At 43.0% G+C, this 15,441-nt stretch overlaps 1 protein-coding gene across 1 annotated transcript in view; it reads right to left on the reverse strand.

Annotated features, from left to right (window-relative positions):
- SYCP2L (synaptonemal complex protein 2 like) overlaps positions 1-15,441 on the reverse strand; it is a 1,302,345-nt gene that overhangs the window by 100,395 nt on the left and 1,186,509 nt on the right. The window contains exon 38 of the mRNA XM_078685781.1: positions 5,318-5,390. Within this exon, the coding sequence (XP_078541907.1) occupies positions 5,318-5,390 (73 nt within the window). The remainder of the gene's footprint in view (positions 1-5,317; positions 5,391-15,441) is intronic.

Raw genomic sequence — 15,441 nt, forward strand, 5'->3', positions numbered from 1 at the left:
TCAGTCGGCGCCGGTCCGGCTCCGTGTCTACTTCGAGATGGAAGCCGGGGGTGACGTTGGCTGGGGACCTAGCTGACACTGGCGACGGACGTGGTGCCGGTTGAATTGGCGCAGGAGGAGGCGTCACCAGGTCAACTGGCGTGGAGCCGGATCCAACCCTGGATCCAGGGGGACCCTGCGGCGCCCATAGCTGTAAGCATCGAAGGCTCATGGCCCACAGTCCGGAGGGCCTGAAGGCGAGCCAGTGAAGTCGGACTGCCCAAAGATGGAATGTATTGCCTCATAAAATTGAGGAAGCTGGGCAGGGGTTGCTCCGGGTCCTGGGAAGGGAGAGAAAGCCGAGTCGACCCTTCAGGCTCCGCACGCGGAGCTGCGAGAGGGGCACCACCCGTATCCCTCATCGCGTCGGCCGAAGGATGCGGAGAAGTTGAGAGCAACAATGCTTCTTTGACTTCTTCTTGTGCTTCAACTTACCTGACCACGAGTGCGACGACTTGGAGGAAGAATGATGATGGCTCTGCCACTGGTCCCTCAACCTCCCATATAACTGGGACCTCGAACGGCGCAGAGCCGACTGCCGGGACTCGAGAAGCTTTCAGGACCGCTCCCGCAAAGACTTCGGGTTCAAGATCCGGCAGTCTGAGCATGATTTGGGGTCGTGGTCGCGCTCCAGGCAGAACAGGCACACCCGGTGTGGATCCGTCGCCGACATCATTCAGCTACAGGAACCGCAAGCCTTGAAGCCGGGCATCCCTGACATGCACCAGGAGTCGAAGACTCGAAAATGGTGTCGACAAAAGTCAACAAAAAAGTCACTCAAAAAGTGACTGGAGGTACTGCTCTCTCCAGATCTGCAATGGCTGGTGGAAAAAGAAAGAACTGACGTCAGCGTGTGAGGGCTGCATCTAAGTGAGTGGCGACCGCAAGTTCATCCCGGCGACCACGATGCCAACGATGAATTCTGAGCCGACCGGCCTCACCTTTCGACACGCAGGGGTACTGCTGACGAAAAACTTTCCGGTTCCAGTCTGATGCCTGGGGGTAATTCTAAGGACTAAGGTAAGGAATCTATAACTGTTTCTTTCAGATACAAAAGATCAAAACATATGTTGACCGAAGATGACATGCAGAAAACACAGTTTCCAGAAAGGAGACAGAGTGCTTACATGCCAGATGTGGAAAAGAAAATCGTATGCTCCCTTCAATTGAGAATGTTTCCAAGTGGTGTCCACCAAAGAACACATGTCAACTGCCCAGCACCCTAGGAAGTTTATTACTAGAGACTCTTCTCACTTTCAGCGTTTGATTCATAGTTCACCAGATCTCCATGGGGAAGTAGAGACTGACTAAAGCACCTGTGATTGCTGCTGTCTTTTCACCATCCCAGTAGCTTGTGGATCATAATGGCAACAGGTCACAACCTTGCATGACACTTTCAGGTCGAACAATTACAGCACCAAAGAGATTAATTGAAGAGATTTAAATGTATATATGTGTATATCTTTTGCAAAAATTGGTAAGCCTTAGTTTAACTGAGGGGGAGATGTAGTGTCTTGCAAGTTTGCCGTGGCGGAACCCTTTTGACTTCTAGTGACTCCGTAGAGCTATGACTTAATGAATAGACTGTATTGCAATGAAGGATGCTTTAGAATGTCATGTTGGCAGTTACACAAAGAAGAATTAAGATGGGTGATACCAACTTCCGTGTGTGGTGTAGTCATTGGTGGGTGCCCCATTTGGGAAGACGTTACAATAAGATTCAGGAACACTGGAGCAGAAACAGCAATCAAGCAGAAGACTTAGAAGGAAAAAATAGGGAAAACAAATCAGACCACCATTTTGGATTGGAAAAATAAAGAAGGAAACAAGCCTCTTCCTTTACCTCATTGTCTCTGCCCCAAATTGTGGGGCCTTCCTGTAATTTGTGGAGCTAAACAAGATGCCTGTATTCGCAGTCAGTGAATGCAGTGTATGTTCTGTAATCCAGGCCTCACAATTTACCAGATTCCTGGTATGTGGCTAAGGAGGTGGAGACGTGCACCTCAAATTACTGCAATGTGTTAATGGGTGGTGCATCACGACAAGGGTGATTTCCTGGAACCTGTCAACACCTGCAGCCCAAAATACAGAAAGTGGGATAAGCCTTCTTGGAGCACTGGCAGCCTGAGTTGAGCCAAAGTTTAGCAATGCGGGTGGAGCACTGACATCTTGGATTGACCAGAGAAAGCAGGGTCCATTCCAAAGGAGTAAACTTTCCCTAAGAGGAGCAGTCACTGGAAAACCTTGCAACAAAGAATAGGGGACATTAGCAACCTCAAACACAGGATTATGGATAAAAACTATTCCAAAACACCAACAGCCAACCATACCATTTTGTCTTAAATACTGCAGGATTTAGCGAAGGGGGTTCATGCATTCCTGAGAGAAAGAGCTTAGCTCGGGGACTGGCTTATTATCTACATATGCTGATGAGGGTAGTTGGCCAGAGGAGGCACTCAGCATGTACCGAAGCCTCATGGGTGCTTGGATTCTCTCCTGTGGCTCTGTCACACTAAGGAACTGATGTGCAGAGCCTGAGAGCTGAAAGAAAAAAGCTTGTACACTTTTTGTGGTCCATGGTCTCACTTAATGATTTTGCACCTCCTCTCGCTCAACTATGCCTAGACCCAAAGTGAGGCTCAACCACTGCAGAGGAGATTTCAGGAACAGGAGAGGCCTCACTAGGCAGGGACTCAGCAGGTTATCACCCACAGAAGACTGGTTAGACTACCAAGATTCACCAAAGAGGGTCTCGAGTGGTGAGGATACAACGGAAAGGAGATGATTGACTACTCCTCGGTGCAACCTGCCCTACCTACTGTGGGGTCACCAGAGAGGGTAGGTGCTTGGTACCTCAAAATGTGCAGAATGGGAGAAGGATACAGCCTTCTTGTGCAATGTTATGGTGTCATCAGGGCCTAGCTAGAGAAGCAATCCCAGTCAAATTGTGCAAAAGCTGACTTGGGACCCTTTTATCAAAAGGGGCAAATGACTCACCGGGATAGTGCAACCTAAGCACTGACAGAAGCAAAAGAAACAAGCATTTGCAATGCAATAGGTTTGAGCTATTGACATTGTAAATGACAATGCCTTTTATTTAGGTTTTAAAAACGTAAACAAAAATATAAGGCATTGTAATTTGCGATGTCAATAGCCCAAACTCGCGTAAATGCGAGACCTATTGCATTGCAAATGCTTGTTTACTATGTGACCTGGCAGTGTCACTTCGCATTCCCTTGTGGGCACGGCAGTCTTCCTTAGAAAATCCACTTCAGCCCTCTCCTTCACAGAGCTACGGTACCGACAGACCCGGTTATTTATATAAGACGTATTTATCATCAAATGTTCGCGGATTTACGTCACTCAGTAGAGAATGCAACAATCATGTAATTGTTTTCGTTTAAGAGCGAATTAAAGGATCGGCAATACGGATAAAACTTCCTTACTGAGAGGCACTGTGTAAAGGGGGAGGGGCTCCCAAGCCACAGTTATTTCACCGTGAAGTTGGGCAGGCTGGCCTTTCATGCCACCGGCAAACAGCAGCAAAACACAGCTCTAACCTCTCCGGTGCTCTGAATGAAACCAAGCGTGTTGTCCCTGAAGCGGTGCGGCGCTTACATCAAAGTTATAAAACAACAAAAGGATCAAACCCTAATACTGCTTGCGCTCAATAGAAAAGGAACACGGACATGGGAGGGGGAGGGAACAGGGCAGCAACAGAAAGGGCGCTTAGAGTAAAGTTAACAAAAGAAAACCCAGGGATCAAACCTTAACACTGCTCGGCCAATGTACATCTACGTATGGATCCGCTGGTGCCTCCTTTCGCAGCCCGTCCCTCCTGGTACTGTAAAATATTCAGCCCACGGAGCCGTCAGGAGTGCAGCGGGGGTATTGTCTCAGCACGTGAAACTGAAAGTGCGGTGGGAGCGCACGAGACGCCGTTAGGATGCACATCGGCTGTCCCGGCGCAAACTGAGGATCGCCGGAGAAGACACGCCATCTATCTGCGCTGAGGCTCCCAGTCTGAATCGGAGGCTGAACTGTCCTTGAGCTTGGCACACTCCTACAGCAGCACGTCCAGCGTGACGGCGGCCGCCTGGGCCGAGAGTTACACCGAGCACCCTGTGAGCTCTGGGGACACGCTGCAGGGCATCGGGCTGAAGCATGGCAGAATGACTAAGGAATGCGGGGAGAGAGTAGCTGTATGGAGAGGGCGTCAGGGGCTGAAATGTTCTGAAGCGATGCCTTAGTCCTGGCGGGGGAAGGAAACTAAATGTGGAGTCGTGGAGGAACATGGTGGAAGTTGGCAGATGGCAAGGACAGCTGGGGATTGTAGATTTAATTACACGCTGGCCACATGTGTTCACGTAAGTGTGGCACGCACAGACAGGAGATGTGCACGCGTATACTGCCACCAGCAGTTGTAATTACGCCACGAGCCGTACGCGTGCACGTCTCATGTATTGTGGTACGCGTGCACAGGTCCTGTCCCCCTTCCGACTTCAACAACAATAGATCTCGCCGATAGCAAGCAGCGCTTTGCGCTGTGTCGCTAGGCGAGACCTAAAAACTGATAACTGAGCTGCCTCATGTTTCTCTCTCTTGCAATACATGAGGTTCCTTCCATCCTCCTTTATTTGCAGGAAGGTTCTGAAAACTGCTCAGAGTTTGCTTGAATCTTGACCTTCACTTAAACGGATAATCATAAACTTACTAGAATTCATCATCTTTATAAACTTTTAAACCTCAGGCCTCTAATCCATGGATGCCTTCCATTACTAGCGACCAGGTACATGGAGGAAATTAACATGCGGTCCGGCTATTTCCAGTGGTTATTAGCACTCATGTAAAGGGCCAGTGAAATTTGGAGGAGACAGGCCTTTAGGTAGGGCACGAACGATGAACTGGACTACTCAAAAGATGGGGGCCATATCATATTAATGGGGAATGTGCGCACATATCCGTAAATGCCTGATGCAGGAACCAGTAAATGCACGAAGCTCTGCATATACTTGCCCTGAGAAGCAGTTTCCGGTCCTGGTATGAAGCGCCAGGGCAGAGATCCATGATGCATGGGTGCATTCTGAAACTGGAGTAAATGTGAAAACCACAGACCTAACCAGTTAAAGATGCTCCACACAATGAAGTGGTAATTGGATTAAAACGATACAAAACACTAGTTTGAGGCAGTTAAACTAAGGAACAGTCTTACAATTATAAGAAGGTAATGCCTTTACTTGGTACAATGTTGAGTTCTTCTTAAAAGGAATGTACTTACGTTAGAAGTTTGTTGCAGCACCTCAGTAAAGATCGTTGTGGTGTCCTCTAGCCTGGTATCAACCGATTGTAACCTAGAAGTGGAACCGAAACAATTCACCATGCTGTATCTTTACAATGTAAGCAACAGCATTAACAGTTTAATTATTATAAATAAATATGTGGCGGACATGAGAATACAGTACACCCTGAACATAATAACTGGGGTGGTCACAGTTCTAATATTTACATTGCTTCTCACAGTTACTACATCAACAGTAAAATCATTATTGACAAAAAAGAATTCAAATGTGAAAAGGTTAACTTAAGCATTGCTTCTGTGACGAATATTTAGTCAGTTGTCAACCTTGCAATTCTACAGCGATCACTCTCTTTTACTGCAGAAAGAGATGAAAAAGAAAAGTGAAACCAGCGCTTATTGTTTGTTGTTCATGGTTGATCATAAAATAATTTATTTTATAATCTAAATTGAACATACTACTCAGAAAAACACTTTTGAGAAGCGAAACCAGGGATAGGCCAGTCATAAAAGAAGACAAAGCATTCAATCTTACATCTATGTTTGGCCTTTCCCGGTTTATGTATAGCCTTGTAAATGTGTGTATATATGTGTGTGTGTATGTGTATATATCTCAACACTCAGTGACTGCTTTAAAAATATTTATGTGTGCAGCTTACACTGGCTATTGGAAATAAACTTAAAAGGAGTGGACCAGCGCATGACACAGTTTACTAACTGATATTGACTCCTATAATATACAGCCTTACTTACAACTCATGGAAGGGATGCAGGATAGATTTCTTTTAGGTTAGGCATTTTTCATAGCCTAACAAGCTTTCCTGTAATTAACAACTGGTCAGTCAAGTTTTATAAATGCCCATGCAATGGTATGTCCCATCAGACAACAATTCACATAGTGGTCTTTTGCAAATTTTTTTAAATTCAAAGCAAGGTCTGGATTTTACTGATTTCAAGGACCCTTGGCCTTAATCAAAGGGGTTGTAATGGAGTGAAAGGGATCGTGGGGAGTTAATAAAGGAATATTGTAGTGTAGTTCCTATTATCCCAATAGGCTCTGCGCATTGGAATAATACCTTCAATAGTATAGGCCTAGACCAGACGTTAACTAGGTCTTCTATTGTCGATATTAGACTTAAAGTTTTGGGTTTGCCAGCTAGCTCAGAGTTCACTAGAAACTTTCTCGAATAGGCAAGGAGGAGTTGAACCTCCCTGGATAGACAAGAAGGGATTTAGTTTCTGACAACCATAGAACATGACAACTTTGCTCTCCCCTAATCAAGAGTGTATCTCTAGAGTCGTGTGAAAACAAAAGACAACTTATTTTACTCAGTCAGTACGTGCATTCTTAGTCTCACCAGATTGTAGAGAAAAGGAAGAGACGGGCGTGTTCAATAAAAGATGTTATTTATTGATCAGTCTCTTTTCTCATACAAGAGAAATGGATCGATATTATTGCAATACTTATGGTTAAGTAAAGTGCATACAATAAAAGCAGAAGTATAAAATAATACTGTAAAAACATTTATATGGTTTCTAAGCCATAAGGTAGTTTAAAATTGATAAAATAGATACATACATATAAACATTTGACTAATCGTACTCAACTGGTGCTTCTAACCAAGCCTACCCCGGTGTACCTGACCTAAGCCTAATACGTGGGCGGGAATAGAAAGTAGCAGTTTAAGTTAAGTTTGTTTTGCCAAGTGACTGACTCAAGAAGTCTCTGCGAGGGGTTATTCAGGTCTGTACCTGGAATCTAGGATGAATGAGGGATGGTATCTCTCGTCTCTGGTCTCGATATTCCAGGCTGCCTGCGAGGGCTACCCGGAAGCGCCGGAGCTGGATTTCTCGGCAGGAGAAAGCAGCGTCTCGTTCTCAGCGCGTCAGGAAGGCGGGGCTGCGCCAGCGGGGTCTGTTCTGCTCTGGGCTTCGGCAAGTCTGGCTGCTCCGATCTCGTCACCACCCCGTGTGTTTGCTTAAGGCAATACCGGTAATATTTATACCTGTAAGGTGCCGAGATTGACGTAAGGATGGACATAGATACGTCAATAAGGATGTCATACGACTTGGTCGTTAGCACATTCTTTTGCTGAAGTTCTCGATGAAATCAAAACAATGGCCGCAGGGTTTTTCCCAGGTTGTCATAGGTTTGATTTGTTTTGAGAACTCCGTATGCCTTATCAGGGGCTGGAGGAATATCGCTTGTCTAATTAGATGGCAAGCGTTATGACCTAATCAGATAACACGTTCCTGTGCCGTAGTGTGGCTTAATCAGATAACGGTTTCTGCATCATGGGATGGCTGCTAGTTAACTCGTTAACCAGAACAGGGTCAGGAATAGGGGGATCGATACAGAAGCTATAGGAATACATCACAATATTCTACACGAGTACTGCTAGCCAGTAGAGAGGGGTGAGAATTGTCAGAGAATAACAGGGAAAGAGGGTTGAAGTCAGGAGAATGATGTAGCTGAGAAATTGGTACGCCATGTAAGCAGTGGGAGAACAGTTGCGTTGTTGACATAAGGGGCGCATTGAGAAAACATCTGGGACATAATGCAATGTTGAACTTTGGAAAACTGAACTTTTATTAGGAATGTTAAACTAAGGTCAATATAATATTTTGTGACTGTTTTATCAGTATTTATAGTGACCTCTGATGAAGGGCGCTTGCAGCCCGAAATGCATTGGGTTTTTATCGAATAAACGCTGCCAAAGATGATTTTTGCTTCAGTCATGTTCTTTCAAGAGGTCTGGAGGGACACCGTTTGAAGACTAGAAATTTGGAGAATGGCATTTTCACTCCGCGTGTGGACTCTCACAAAAGTTGAAAAAAGGTAGTGTTAAAAGTAATGGGTTTAAAATAACAGAACTGGATTAAAGTGAATAAATATTTCTTTGCCAAGTTGGCACAATTCAGCTGTGCGACTGGTTGGGGCGAGATGACGCCCCGTTCCCTAAAGTTCTTAATCAATGTCTTCCAGCTTTTTTATCGCTTCAGCTGCTAGCGGATGAGTACAATATACAGTCTATGGCAATGTTTTTAAAGAAGGTGATTAGATGCAGATAGGCCATCAAATTGGGATTTTCCGGCTATGTAAATATGATTGTGTTTAATGACATCTTTTAGCAGTAGTGATTGAGCTGAAGGATTTTAATTTAAAAAAAAAAAAAGATTGTTATATACCTAAACAATTTGTAGATGATTTTTTAGCCTGCGAACAGTGATTGTATTTTATATATGTATTCTGCTTTTATGGTTTTTACTGATGAAATCAAATAAACTTATTGAAATTGAAATTGACACAGATAATCAAGGGAGACACACCAATCGTTAGGCCAAAGAAGACTGAGTGGTTAGATATGGGAAAGACTAATGCAACCATCTGTTCAACCACAGATTTTCAATTGAGCAAATGTTGACAGTCTGCACTTGAATAACCCTCCATTTCCTAAAAACAACAAGGCAGTGCCTCCCTTCTTTATCCTTTGTTCAATTCAACATGCTGGGCTGCCAGTGCAGATTGTTAGAGTGATCAGCCTGGTACATGTAGCTAGTTGTCTGGGACTGGTCAGTGACATCATAAGGATTTTGAAGGCCCTGGGCAAGACATTTGTTGGGGGCACTTGATAGGAACAGCATTGACATTTATTAAGCAATTCCTCGCTAATTCAACACTGTATAATCCAAAATATACTGAATTATAAGTTACATTTTAGAAATTGGATCAAATAAAAGTAATTTAAATAGGTCTTTCTCTGGACCACAAACATCCTTAAGATGACACTAGGTAGGGAAAAAGAGTAAGAGGTACGGAGGAAGATAGGGAGAAATGTTTAGATAGTGATATAGTAGACAGAATTTGACACTTTTCCCGGGGTCCCTTGGAATGTGGGGTCCCCTGGGCAATTGCCCACTTTGCCCATGCTTTAAAACATCTCTGTGACTGGTGATGCAAGACTGGTTCCTCCCACTTCTTAGTTAATGGCACAACACTGCACAAGCCTATGCTCTGCCTCTGGCTCCTCATGCACCATGCTTACCTTGGCTCTCCAATATTGACATTTTATTTTTGTGTTTGGTAGCTGAATGGCCATCTCCTTATCGCTTTGTCTACTTGGGTAAGAAAATAAGTTCTCAGGAAGAAGGTATTGTTGGCTTTTCTGTATGTTGACAGAGCGCATTAGCGGTCGCTGGTTATAGAGAGTATTGCGAAGGCAGTAAGTAGTATACAGCTATTGTGGACACTGGTGGGAAGATGGCACTGCGCCAGCTGACCAAGCCATTCAAGGATGGGAAGGTTGTGAATGGCCATTCATTTAGCTTTACAACTCTATTTGCATGGGGGTGGGAGGGTCTGGTCTGGACTGATAAGGAAGTTCTGGTAGGGAATTACTAAAAACTAGAGAGGGGAAGGAATGGACACTGTGGGAAAATTGCTTTGCGATAGGGCAGGTGTATACTTGAGGACATTCTCCATTGTCCCTGCGTTGGTAGCGCTTCCTGTTTAACTGTGATGGTATACCAACTACTAATGCAAAAGCAGATATCCATCCCCGCGAAATAAATATGTATACAAAAATCACTCCCACCCTCTCTTCCCACAATAGGCTCACCTTAATAAAACCCAAAAAACATCCAAAATACCCTGTCACCCATTGTACTTCCCACTTTCACATGTCAGAAGTCCACCTCCCTAGAAAAAATGGACCTCCATAGCCTCCAACCGAGGCATAAGTCCTGCTGGCCCTGCTTAATTTCCTGCAGGTCCGGGTGATTGGTCTGTGCATGATCTACAGAGGTGGTAGTTCAGGAGTGTGACTTTGGTGGATGGGGACCTTGGCTGCCTGCCATGCCAATACTGTTGTTGTCAGGGTTCATCTGGCTAAAGGCCCAAACTAGCAGCCTCTTCCTCAAGGACCACCAGCCGGAGGTACTCCATGGCAAGTATCTCCATTTTCTCTTGGTGGTTCTGAGCGGCTTTCCCCCGCCAGGAGTGAACCTCCGGGGCAGGAGTAGCTAGATGATTCAAAGAAAGTAGTTGAGAACATGAATGATAGTACTCAATTTAAACAATTGTTTGTATAGTTCTACAAGACAACAACACTGGTTCCCCTAGGGCCACTGGCATTTTCTTGATATAATTCTTGGTCAAAGGGCCACGTTTCCTACCTCTATACCTACTTCAAATAATGCAGCAGCAGTGCGTGGTATTAATTAAGCCATGCCCACTACTATATCTAAAATAGATATTTGTCAAAAAAGTATAAAGTTGTACATAATGGTGACAGATGTACGTACACATTATATTGTAATTGAATTGTTACTTTATGCCATGTCCGTTACATGTGCTATATAATGTCATTTTTGCTCCTTTTGGAATGGTTACATATGATTTATTCACTGACATTGTTTTGAGAAATATTGTTGAGTGCGAGGAGAACAGGTGATTTCATTATAATGTTATATAGTCCAACCTCTTTGAGCTTTAAAGGGACCAAACCTCATTATCTTGTCTATGCCTCTGCCATAGCTGTGGAGTTGAGGTTGGGTGGAACAGGTACAAAAAATACAAAACCGAAGAAAACAAATGTAAAGTTAACACAGAGAGGGAGAGGGAAACTAATTAAAAGTGAAACCGTGGTGAAAATAGGGTGAAAGGTGGAGCAGAATGGGGTCTTGGGAACAGGAAACATAGGGGGATGGCTAGGTATAAGCAGACGGGAGTACAAAATGGCCACACGCTCATTTTTCTGACGTGACGTGTACCAATTGCATCTCACATACTTATGCATAGTTTTGTGGTAATTCCATGTAAATATGCTACATAAAATTCTGCACACCCCTAATTATAAATACATAAAATATTTAAAATATCAAGAAATCCAACTTTCCACTAGCCATAATGGACCTTCTATCTCATTGCAAGAGACAGAGACGTATAGACTATCCAGGTCTAGATCATATATAGATTAAATATTGTACCCTTTCCTTTAAGAATAATTGAGAATGACTAGGCAGACTACAAGGATTTCCTGCCTTGGAAGCAGCACGTCAGAGTATCAGAAATCACCAAGGCTATGGAGGACTCCGCCATTCTGGACAACACAAGGTATGCCAGACTGAGATGCCCTGGAGGCAAGGTATACACTTGGTTCAAGAAGCGAGGTACTGTTAAAGCATACTACACAGATAATTTTCTTTGCAAATTGTCAAGTCATTCAATGAGTATACTGTAGAATAGTCTTTTACAGTTGCATCCCTTTTCACTGCATTAACCACAGGGAAGTGTGCTACTGGCCATAGAAACACCCCAGCATCTTGCCAGGGATGTTAAGTTTTATATAAATATAAATACATTACAATATATTAGGAACTCATAAATAAAGTGGGTTTGGCAAACATTTGGTATGTTGTGTATATTTAAATTGTGTCTTGGGTCACCTATAGGTAAAACAAAGCTTAGGAAAATATCTTCTGATAGTTGGGAAAGAGATCAGCCTAAAGAGCCCCTATAGGCCTCACGTTTGATCTGACAGTGATTTAAATTAGCACCCTGGGATGGAATGCTGGGAGCCGGAGAGCTAGTCAGAAGTCTCCCTTTGCAGGCCATAGCTACTGTTACCAGCCCTCAAAGGGAGAACTCTGTGCTACTAGCTCCTTGTCCTCTGTTGTATGTAGGTAGTCCCCAACCTCAGGTCCAAAGTTCAAATGCAATCGCTGTGGCAGAATTAACTGCCTCTAACCTGAAAGGTAGGGTAAAAAAAAACTGCTCTTTTTCCCCACGGTGTTCTTCTGATGCATCTGGTTCAGACATCTATTTGGGCTTCACTCTTTCCTTTTGATGAGAGGGATCACAATCAGTCAAAAAAACTAAACAATCTTAAACATACTGAAATTATTTTTTCCTACTTTTTTGGGTTCATTTGGCTTACAATTTAAAATATTTTGTCCTCAAAACCTTGTTTAGCAGAGTATGATCGTTAACAGTTTTTTTCTTTGCCTTCTTTCAGCAAGAGAAAGGTCCTGTTCATAACTAAGGACCATTGTAAGTAAGATTTAGCAGTATATACACAAATTCTTCAGCAACCCAAGGTAGCTTAAGTGTGCGCTAAGCTGTAGCTGCCTCAGGACTTCATCATAAGCATGCATACATTACATTCTAACATTGGTAAGCATTCTAATAATTCCATTCGAAAGGAATTATGTAAACATACATTCCCCTTAACAATTAGGTGAATTGTACAATCGCACAACATAACTCCACAAACACTGCATGCTCAAGTGATAGTACAATACACAACGAATAACCCAAGATACAAAGTTTTAAACGCACAGAACATAGCAAATGTATGCCAGGCCTATGTATATAAACTAAGGTGTATCTGAGGTATGCAACTATGAATGACTATTTTAAAGTTAATGCTATAAATTGGACTAATACTTATGCCAACCTTCTCGTATTGTTTACTTGTTACAGCAACCGTTCCACAATATTTGATCACTGCATAAAAAGTAGCTTGAAAATACAAATTCCATCTTCCTTCTCAAAACACTCTTGCATGAGTCTTTGGAAAACCGCTGCAGTGGACAAGAGTTCAAAAGCAATTCTCCTCCATTGAAAACACCAGACTGGTGTAGCAAAGGGCGTAGAATATCTGTTCTCTGGGTGTGGAACTATTTGATGATATGCCAATGACAGATCAATGGTGGTGAAGTAATGAACATTTTTAATTAAAACCAAAATCTCATTAATTCAGGGCAGTGGAAACCTGTCAGTAACAATATTCTTGCTAAGATCTTCAAGGTATGTGCTATTGGCCCGTCTTGCGACCACCAAAAAAAAAAACTGCTTCTATTGGTCTATAATATTAGCTTTCTCCAATTTCCCCTATTCTTGAACTACCTCATTTTAATAGTTATGGGAATGTCCTTGACTTCTGAATTGCAGGCAAAGTGTCCTTAATTTTTTTACACAGTGAATAAATCCCTTTACTTTGCAGATTTTCCTTTAACTACTCCGAGAAACTAAAAACCTGTTCAACAGTGTTGAGATCATGGGCAATGTGGAAATATTTATAATCCCTCCATCCTAAATGCGAAAAATCTCTTGTTAATTAATTAGAGATTTAATGAGGATTTGTTATTTTTTAATCCAAATAGTGGGGTGCCTTACTCTGTCAATAGTTTTTCAATTAAAGTCTTCTGGATTGACATCAGTGGGTATATCAGCGTTAAAACATTTTTTTTTAACAAATCTACTTTTTAACAAATCCTTTTTTATGGCATCCAGTCATGCAGTGTCTACAAGCGTGTCAATTGTTTAACCCCCTGTAAGCATTCTGCAAACAGGAGTTTCACATTTCTAGTTCCCTTTAACATTTAACAATGCACTTATGTTAACAATTAGACTTTAACTCTCATTAGTTCTGAAGGAGTTTAAATCTTCCATATCTTCTATGCATTTTACACAAGTTTTAGATCTTTTCCTACAGAAAACTTTAGCAAAATACCAACAAAATACTACATGCCATTCGTTTTTGCTGTGCAGCAGGGCCGTTCTTAGTGTAAGCTATATGACCTAACCAATTCCAGATCTGTAAATATTACCCCTCTACCTTCTTTCTTTATCTTTTTCGGGTTACCTTCTGCTAATGTCAACTTTACCAAACATTTCCCCTTGTATATCCTTCAGATTTGCCTAGATCTCAGCTCTAGCCACCATTGCATGTCTTTCAGACAGCTTAACCTTGGGAACTAAAGCAATTGTATCCTGCAAAGATGTTTCTTTATTCATCCATAACCTCCGTAACTCCGCCATGACACATGCGTATTACTTCTGATATCTAATCATATCTTAGAACAAAAAAGAAATACTGCACAGACAACCTACACAATAATTAATGGGTTCATCCTTATTTTATTGTTTAAAGGCACCAAACATTTTAGGTGCAGGTTTGGCATTGAGGCCAACTAAACCTTCCAAAAGAACAAGTTAGCCACCATTGGTAATCTTCTGTATGGTAGATACTCTAAGTGCAGATTTCGCACCTCAATACTCCCCTGGCGCCAGACTGTTACAAACCCATCATGCGCTTTCTGTGTATTGGGTCTAGTGTGCAGTGTTCTTGTCACGTTACCCCCGAGGCGCCTAATGGCACGCTTTGACAATTTGCCTTAGTTTCCCCTAGACCACTGATTCCATTACTCTTGATTCTGAGTAGTGTTATTTCCCAAATCCACAATTGTCCTAATCCTTGACTGTAGTTCTGCCCCTGTAGCACCTCATGGCATGCTATAATTCTATGCCCAAGTTTACCCTCTTCACCTGATTCCATTAAGCCTGAGCTTGCAAGCATTCCCTTAACATATGAACCAATGGGTTGCCTTGCTCACGCTATTGCTGGGTCTTAGAGTGTTTTTCCCTTGTGCAAATTTAGACAAAATTAAACATTTGTTTCCTGTTAAGTCGTTCCATCCATTAAGTTTGCACCTGCTTTTTCTGAAAGGTTAAGGTTGTGTACTAACACGCGTTTCCTTCAGGAGTCTTGGAGAACCTTTCAGATTCCCATGTGTCACACGGGACCCCTTTTTTTGCATTGGACCCTGAACCCGTATATAAACCATGTCCTATCCCTAGTTCCATGCTTGGCCTACACTCCCTGCGGAGAAATCTTCCTCCCTACCCACTCACCTGAAGAATCGACTAGTCTTTGTCTGTGCTCTTCTCGGCTGCAGTTCGAGTTCCTCTGGTGATAACCTTAGCTCTAGGTCCCTCGATGCATCCTTCGTCTCCGCCTCCTGCTCAGCTACTCCAGTTCCACAGCGACTTCCTGAATCAAAACCTTGAGTCCTTCTTCAGACTCAGAATAAGTTGAAGTACTAAGATAAGTACTTGATATCAGATTACAGCGCACAATCCTTTCACAGTAGTAAGCAGGTCGGAGTATCGGGGTCCTCAAGACAATATACTTGCCTTCAAGATCCCACTGACTGACTTCCCTCCAGCTCACCTTGATTGTTCTAGCTCCCGATTATTCCTGCAACCATGGCCACTGAACTGTGTTATTTTAAGCACTAGAGACTTGTCTCTATGTTTCCCT

Source organism: Lissotriton helveticus, chromosome 4_1, assembly GCF_964261635.1.
Source record: "Lissotriton helveticus chromosome 4_1, aLisHel1.1, whole genome shotgun sequence".
NCBI classification, from domain to species: Eukaryota; Metazoa; Chordata; class Amphibia; order Caudata; family Salamandridae; genus Lissotriton; species Lissotriton helveticus.